General features: G+C 27.7%; 2 protein-coding genes and 1 long non-coding RNA gene across 3 annotated transcripts; all 3 read left to right on the forward strand.

Annotated features, from left to right (window-relative positions):
• Window positions 1–2119: 2119 nt before the first annotated feature.
• Window positions 2120–3031, forward strand: LOC108564255 (the record flags this gene model as incomplete). The annotated part of the gene is made up of 2 exons (XM_017923251.1): window positions 2120–2323; window positions 2385–3031. Coding segments are annotated over 2 exons (851 nt in total), but the record flags the coding sequence as incomplete, so codon positions are not given.
• A 759-nt stretch (window positions 3032–3790) lies between these two features.
• LOC108564257 lies at window positions 3791–6515 on the forward strand. Its single transcript, XM_017923252.1, has 3 exons — window positions 3791–3873; window positions 5388–5582; window positions 5644–6515. The coding sequence occupies exons 2-3, from the start codon at window positions 5396–5398 to the stop codon at window positions 6213–6215; spliced, it is 759 nt and encodes a 252-aa protein (XP_017778741.1). The 5' UTR covers window positions 3791–3873; window positions 5388–5395; the 3' UTR covers window positions 6216–6515.
• An 800-nt stretch (window positions 6516–7315) lies between these two features.
• Window positions 7316–8090, forward strand: LOC108564258. Its single transcript, XR_001891130.1, has 2 exons — window positions 7316–7430; window positions 7785–8090. It is a non-coding gene; the product is annotated as an uncharacterized LOC108564258 (long non-coding RNA).
• Window positions 8091–8884: the final 794 nt, after the last annotated feature.

The following is an 8884-nucleotide window of genomic DNA, read 5'->3' on the forward strand; positions in this document are numbered from 1 at the left end:
ACTGAATTTCGATAAAAAACGTTTGAGTTCCAATCCCGTTGAAATCAAAAATATTAAAAATCTCAGTTTATAGATAGAATTTATAGTTGTATATTCTAAATGATTTGTATGAAGTATGCATCACATATTTCCAAAAAAAAAAGGTGACTTAGTGTCAATTAACGTTAAGTTGTTAGCCTGGAACTCCTGAAATCACACAATAAAAGTTTCAGTTTGAATCTCAGTGAAAGCCAATATAGAGAAAAATCTTAGTTTATATAGGGAATTTTTAGTTGCATTTTTAAATTATTTGTATGAAGTATCGATGTAACAATTACACTGGCTGAATTGCTGGCCTTCAATTTAAAGTTATCAGAGCCTTGTCCATTAAACTATATCAAATTACTTAATAAGAATCTAAAAAAATGAACTTCTGCCAGTGATTTGTAAAATAAAATAAAATGCAATATTCCTGCCAAAAATATTGTAAATATAAATATTTGCGAGAGATATGTCTTCGATTATTGAAAAACTGAACGCTCCTTTGTACAGCAGGTACGAAAAACTGGACTTTTTCAGATTTAAAATCGCGTTCCTCCTCTTTATGGATTCAAATGTGTTAGTAAAAGGTTTTTTCCCAACCATCCTTACCTCGGTCCATTCGGTTCTTAGGACTGTTCAAGGTTATATATTCTCAAAATCTGTTAAGATAAATTATTTTTATTCTAATATCATTTATTTTTGCTTACAACTTAAAATATGTCAATTAGTATAAAATTAAATGCATGTATTCAATATTAATAGATTAATAGATTGTCCATATTGGGGTGTAAATATGTATCAAATATTGATTAACTTTGATTGGATGTAATAAATACTTTATGAAAATACAAGTTTCACTTGACTATGTTCTCTGAACAACATTAACAGAAGTAAAAATTGTATGCAACATTGCCAAATGGTCAACTAATTACGTTTCTTAGTATTTCCATTTAAAAGGTACCAAATCCCTTCTGACCAAGCATTCAAACTATTGCAGCTCGTTGCTTAAAGTGGTCAGTCAGTGTCTTGACATTTATTCATATGCTTGGATCTATATCTTCCTTTTATAATTTAAAAAAATCTTTGCAATTACAACCCGTTGCTTGGAAAATCAGTTGATTTTTTTGGCACTTCTTCGCTTTCAAAAATTCAAATCGTTCAAAAATTTAAAGGAATCGTCTATACTAGAACTTGTAGCTTTCCTAACCAGATCAATTTTTGGTATTGGTTTGTCCGTTTCAATCAATTATTATCAATTTAAAATACACCACTATTTGGATGATATATTTTTTTAATTTTTTTTTATATCTACGTTTGGAAAATAAAAAGCTATTGGTAACACCTCGTAGCAATTTTTTCAATACCCTTTTGAAATATGCGAGTTATTTCTGCCGCACCTTGTATAAAAAGTAGCAAAAAATCTCAGTTTATATATTTGCATTTTGCAAAGAAAAGTGACTTAGAGTAGATTAAGATTGAGTTTAAATCTCGTTTTGAAATATAAGAGTTATTTTTGACCCTGTATTATTTAGAAATTATTTTATTTGTTATCCAATAATCAATTAATTTTCCAAAAGAGGTTTAATATTATCCAATGGTATTGAGGTATTGATATGACATATTAACATTGAAACCTATTCTATCCTAGTGGATTTGTTTATGATTTAATTGATAATTAAATTAAAACATTATGAAGGTTAACACGAAAAGTTTACTTAAGAAAAAGTGTGCTGTACTTAAACGAGCAGAAAATACAATTTCTATCTAATATGTTTTCTACAAATTTCTTTACCTGTCAAATTAGATTTTGCCGTTGTTTTCCAATTATGTTCTCTTTACACATAAATATATCACATTAGAATTACATACTGTTAACAGGAAAACAACTGAAATAGTTGTTGCAGTCTTGATTCTATAAGATACACTATTTTTGTTGTTGTAATTATTGTACTCAAGTTCAATGGTTGTTGTCAAGTGTAAATTGCAATAGTTTAGCTGCCATATTATAAAATATAACCATAGGAAGCATATATATTTTACTGGAAGCTAAATAACTACTCTTGGATTTGATATCTAATTCATACTTTTCTTTTTACAGCACCTTTTAGAAACATGTACATGTCAGCCGAAAATCTGCCCTGGTACCTTGTTAGCTATGAAATGAAATTAGAATGTGAATTTGAAATTGTTAACCACAACAGAATTGTTAACATTGCAAAAAATAAAAATATTAAACCAGGAATGCAAGTCAACGTATTGACTGGACCAATATGTATGATGGCTACAACAATAAAAGTCGAAGGTAAATAATTTGATCATTTCTTAGTGTCATATAAAATTTTAATATTTATTTAATTATTTAGATAGGTATAATACACTCTACAAGCGATTTAAGACTCTTTGCAAAGTATGTTATAACGAGCAGCAATATGAAACAATGGTTAATAATAAGAAAGAGCTAAATCGTTCACTAAAAAAAGCAATTGCAGATAGAGATTTCCGTAAAGAAACATTCAATTCGCTTCCGAACAATAAAAAATCGAACGTTAAGACGATAGTAGAGAGAGAAGAAACTTTCGTGATTCTTGGCACAAATAATACCAAAGTAGCATATCTCGATTATGCAGCAATAAATTGGAACAATACGAGAAAACCAACCAAAAAGTTGCTCGGATTCTTATTTTCGAGACAATATTTAGCGACCCATTCTCTAACAGGACTCGCAAGCAATGCAAGCAATGTAATCAAAAATGCAAGACAGTTCAAGGAACAGTTAGTGGAAGATATCATTGAGTTTGTACAATCTAATAGTAGTTGCACAAAAGCTCATATTAGAACCTCGATTACTTCGAAATGTGCTGACGAGTATAAAATGTATAGAAAACAGTTGCAGAAAGAACGACAATCTCAAGCAATATGTGAGGATGGTAATAAGGATTTAGTCAAAGTATCAACTAGTAAAAGACTTTCGAAATCCAAAATGATGCTGATAATGATATTGAGGAATTAGTCAATCCATCACCTAATAAACGGCAACTTAAAACAAAAAATATAAAAAGCGTTGAGAAGAATAATAAGGTTTTAGCCAAAGCATCAACTAGTCGAGCGAATTCCACTAAAACTCATGTGGAACTACTGGAACATCAGTAAAAGAAAAAGAAAACAAAACCAAATAAGTATCTCTCTGTGTATATATATTTCTAAAGTTTGCTATTGAATTTATCTTGCGTATATTTTATTTTCATTCCCTTATTTTCATTTATTGTGAATTTAATTATTTAATTAATAATCATATTCTCTTTATTTAATAACATTATGGTGATAGCTTAAACAGCAGTTTGCAGTTATACAATATTATTGATGCATTTTAATTGTGTGAAGTTATTGTAGTTGTACAAAAAGTTATAATATATGGAAAATCAATATTTTTTTAAATTTTACATGTAATATAATGAAAACCAAAAGTTTCTTTCAAATTGCCAAACAACTTACTTTGACATAAATACATATCAAATATTAAAATACATTATACACAAAAATAAAGAAAAATTACCAATATTCAAGTCAACTATTGATTAACTATCGAAATATAATAATGATTCGATGTATAAAATGTTTAATAATTCATAAAGTATCAATATAACGAGTTTTGCATAGATCCATATCTTTCGTTTAAAATTAAAAAAATAGCGTCTTTGCAAAAATCAGTTCATTTTTGTTCCATTTCATCGTTTTTACTTTTTCGTCGAAAAGAAATAAAATAATCCATACTAGCAGCATATAGCTTGCTCCAGCCAGATTACTCTCTGTTATTTGTCCGTCCTTCTTGTGTTCAATTTTAAATATTCCTAAGTAAGTATGATTATTATAATTAATATCAATTATTTTTATTACATTCAATGTATAAATCTGCAATTATTTTTATTTGATTTACATTGACTCGTTTTATATGAAAAAACAATACTTTATTTTAAATTAAATATTTAAAAAAAAACAGAAAGATAAAAAAATTAGTAGATGCAGTATGAAGGTTAACTCAAAAATGTGGCTTTAGAAATAGTGTACCAACAGAATATGCAACTTCTACCAATTTCTACAAATTTTCTACTTTTCTTACCTGATCAAATTATTTTTCTTATTTTAAAACTAACTTTTGTAGGATTTTCTGATATATATTTCCAACTTTTCTTTTTATAGCACCTTCTAATATTCTATAATTTATAAAAGCAAAAGAATGAAAAAAACAACCAGAAAATGGTGTCAATATAAGAACTGGATCAGAATATAGAATAGCAATTACAATATCAGTCGATGGTAACTAATATGATCTCTTCCTAGTTTAAAATTAAATTTTAAAAAATATTTAATTATTCAGATAACCATGATTCACTCCACGACTCTTTACAATCAGCTTTATAAACATCAGGAACCCGAAAGAACAGCTAAAATGAAAGAAATAACAATTAAAAAAATTTGAAAGACATTGACGGGCTGAAACATTGTCTAAAAGAGATAATCGCAGAAAGGGATTGATATAAAGAATAAAATAGTCAAGTACAACACAAGCTACAAACATATTATTCACCCGTTTGATTTCAAGAGATTTCGAGAATTCCTGTGAAAACAAGAAACTGAGCAATTTTTTTGTAAGTTATGTTGTACTTGACCAATCTAATGCTTTATAATCTCGGTATGAAACTTCAGTATTATTTTATAAAATATAACAAAAATATTGCCTCCCATCTTTTGTGGTGTTACGGTCTCATTCATTTGATGTCATCAAGAGGTTCCGAAATCTTTGCTAGATTTGAATCTATTGTTTGCTTATAAGTATTTCTTTCTGTAATTATCTCGTCAATCTCAGCCCATAAATAAAATACTTGAATTTAAATATTTAAAAAAGCTTGTTTTGAGGTATTGATATGACATATTAATATTAAAAACTATTCTATCCTATTGAATGTGTTTCAGATTTAATTGATAATTCAATTGAATCATAGGTTACCATGTAAATGTTGTTTAGGAAAAAGTGTTTTCTACAAATATTATACATTTCTTTTCCGCTAAATTAGACTCCACCGTTGTTTCCCAATCATTTTATTTTTCACGCAATGACAATATTTAGATGTATTCTGATACGTTTATAGAAGTTGCCTTTTAATACTTATCCTGTTCATATCTCTGAGTAAATTGCTATATATAGAATGTAATAATATTAATTTGTGGAGGCAAGGTAGCTGCCCAGCTACCATTTTAGGACGATTTATGTTTTACTCTCATTATAAAATATAATCTTAGGAAACATATAGATTTACTGGAAGCTAAATTTCTTGGATTTGATATCTAATTCATACTTTTTTTTACAGCACCGAAAATGTCGGCCGAAAATCAGCACTGGTGCCTAGTGAACTACAAAGAAGCCAAGTCTGGACGTGAATATGAAATTGTTAACCAGGACAGAATTCTGCGGATTGGAAAAAATAAAAATATTAAACCAGGAAATGAAGTCAACGTAACTTGTGGATCAGCACTTATGAAGGCTACAATAATAACAGTGGCTGGTAAGTAATTTGATCTTTTCCTAGTATCATATTAAATTTTAATAATTATTTAATTATGCAGATAGCTATGAAACACTCTACATGCGATTTAAGATGCTTTTCAATATATATGTTGAAAGGCAGGAATCTGAAATAATTGCAAAATATATTAAAGAGATTGCTGACCTAACGCGGGAAAAAGATTCCTATAAGCAAATAGTCGATACAATTCGATCAAATATGGAGTCTTTTGTTATAAAATCCAACGTTAACACGATAGAAGAAAATGGAAATATTTACGTAAATCTTGGCAAAAATAATAATAAAATTCTATACGAAGATTATGAAGCATTAAATTGGAAGAGTACGACACAACCAACCAAACACTTGCTAGGCCTCTTGTTTTCAAGAGAACATTTAGCGACCCATTCTCTAACCGGACTCGCAAGCCCAGCATTCAAACAAGATACAATAAAAGTTAAGAAACGGTTAAATCCTGAAATAGTAGATGATATTATTGAGTTTGTAGAATCGAATTCTAGTTGTACAAGAGCTCAAATTAGAACTACCATTACATCTAAATGCGCTGATGAAAACAAAATGTATAAACAACGGTTGGAGAAAGAACGAGATTCTAAAAGAAGGAGAATCTAAAAGAACCAGTATCGGTGATGATGTTGTTGATGATGATCATGATATTGTAGATGATGATGATTATGATGATGCTGCTGCTGATGATGAAGATAATGATGATGATGTAATTGAGGATTTGGTCAATCCATCACGTAATAAAAGACAAGGTAAAACAAAAAATACTAAAAGCGATGAGCATAATAATAAGGATTTAGTCAAAGCATCAACTAGCGGAAGATCAGCAAAAGGAAAAGAAAACCAAAGCAAATAAGTATGTCTCTATGTATATATATTTGAAATAATATATAGCAAATCAATATTTTATGTATATTTCTAAAGTTTATATACTTCCAGAATAATATATTTTTATAAATTTACATGTAAAATTTATATAATGAAAACTAAAAGTCTCCTTCAAATTACCAAACAACTTAATTTAAACATAAGTTCATATCAAATAAAGTTACTTACTAAAATAATGACTTTTATTTTTCATTACAAACATATACTTGCAATGAAGATATTTCATGCACCATTATGATATAAATTGTTTATAAATATTAATATTTACAGAAGTAGATTAGTTATGTTTTTAAATTGTCACTCAATGCAAATTTAGCATTTACTGACATTAATTTATATTTTTCATGTACTTCATTAATAAATGAGAAAGATGTTTCTCAATTTTATAAAAGTCATTATGATATATTATTATTTGTAAAATTATAAAAGTAAGAAAATTAATTTTGTAACACTTGTGTATTTTTTTAAAATAAGAGAAATTTTGTAATTTTTTTTTATTATACCTTTATTCATGATACAAGATTTTTGAGAAAGATTGAAAGTAATGAGAATATATTTTTTCTGATTCTTCAAATGTCGAATAGAATTAAAATATTTTATACACAAAAATGAAGAGAAATTACCAATATTCGAATAAAAATATGAGTCAACTATTGATCAACTATGGAAATAAAATAATGATTCGATGTATAAAATGTGTAATAATTCATAATGTATTAATATACGAGTTTTGCATAGATCAATATCTTTCGTTTCAAATTAAAAAAATAACGTCTTTGCAAAAATCAGTTTATTTTTGTTCCATTTCATCGTTTTTACTTTTTCGTCGAAAAGAAATGAAATAGTCCACACTAGCAGCATGTAGTTTGCTCCAGTCAGATCAGTTTCTGGTATTCGTCCGTCCTTCCTGCGTTCAATTTTAAATATATCTAAGTAAGTAAAATTATTATAATTTTTATCTATTATTTTTATTACATTCAAAGTATAAACCTGCAATTATTTTTGTTTGTTCTACATTGATCAGTAAATCTATTCGTTTTATGTGGAAAAACAATACTTTATTTCAATTTAAATATTGAAAAAAAACTTGAACAGAAAGATAAAAAAATTAGTAGATGCAGTATTAAGGTTAACTCAAAAATGTGGCTTTAGAAATAGTGTACCAACAGAATATGCAATTTCTACAATGTTTCTAGTTATCTTACCTGATCAAATTATTTTTCTTATTATAAAACACTAACTTTTGTAGGATTTTCTGATATCTAATTCCAACTTTTCTTTTTACAGCATCTTCTAATAATCTATAATTTATAAAAGGTAAATAAGTAAAAAAAAATCAACCACTAAATGATGTCAATGTAAGAACTGGTAACTAATTTGATCTCTTCCTAGTTTCAATCCTTTGCAATCAGTTTTATAAACATCAGGAACCCGAAAGAACAGCTAAAATGAAAGAAATAACAATTAAAGAAAATTCAAAGACATTGACGGGCTGAAACGTTGTCTAAAGCAGATAATCGCAGAAAGGGATTGATATAAAGAAACTTCTCGACGAAAAAAAAAACCATTGAATCAGATGGTAACACAACAATAGCGGGGTGGCAACATTTATGTTATATTTGGATCCAATAATTCTAAAGTTTCATACGGAGATTATAAAGCAATTAATTAGTCAAGTATAACACAAGCTACAAACATATTATTCACCTGTTTGATTTCAAGGGATTTCGAGAATTCGGGAATTCGCGAATTCCTGTAAAAACAAGAAGCTGAGCAATTTTTTTGTAGGTTGTGTTATACTTGACCAATCTAATGCTTTATAATCTCGGTATGAAACTTCAGTATTATTTTATCAAAATATAACAAAAATATCGCCATGCCTCTATTGTTGTATTAACGTCTGATTCATTTGATATTGTCAAGAGGTTCCAAAATGTTTGCTCGAATTGAATCTATTGTTGACTTATAAGTATTTCTTTCTGTAGTTATCTAATCTAGAGAACGTGTTGGTTCGTCAATGAAAAAGGGCTTACAATGAAAATGCACGCTTTCTGAAATTAGAAGCAGTATTACTTCGAAATGTGTACATAAAATGTATAAAAACCAATTGTAGAAAGAAAAAGAATCTAAAAAAAATGTTGAGGATAAAAACAAACGAAAAGAACCAAAACTGATGATAATGATATTGAAGATTTAGTCAAACCATCACCTTTTAAAATGTAATGTAATGCAAATTCACTGCTGAGAATGATAATTATAATTAATGTATGTATGTATGTATAATTAATAAATAGTATGATAATAACCGATGTTCTAACTGATGTTTATTTTATGTAACAGTTAACATTCTTATAAGCACCAACATTAACCAATAATATTTTTCAATA

This window comes from Nicrophorus vespilloides, unplaced genomic scaffold (assembly GCF_001412225.1).
Source record: "Nicrophorus vespilloides isolate i.1.1-1 unplaced genomic scaffold, Nicve_v1.0, whole genome shotgun sequence".
Taxonomy (NCBI): Eukaryota; Metazoa; Arthropoda; class Insecta; order Coleoptera; family Silphidae; genus Nicrophorus; species Nicrophorus vespilloides.

Coding starts and splice junctions, on each gene's coding strand:
- LOC108564257 (XM_017923252.1), top strand. CDS start 5,396: ATGTCGGCCGAAAATCAGCACTGGTGCCTAGTGAACTACAAAGAAGCC. Junction 5,583..5,643: donor TACAATAATAACAGTGGCTG/GTAAGTAATTTG, acceptor TTAATTATGCAG/ATAGCTATGAAACACTCTAC.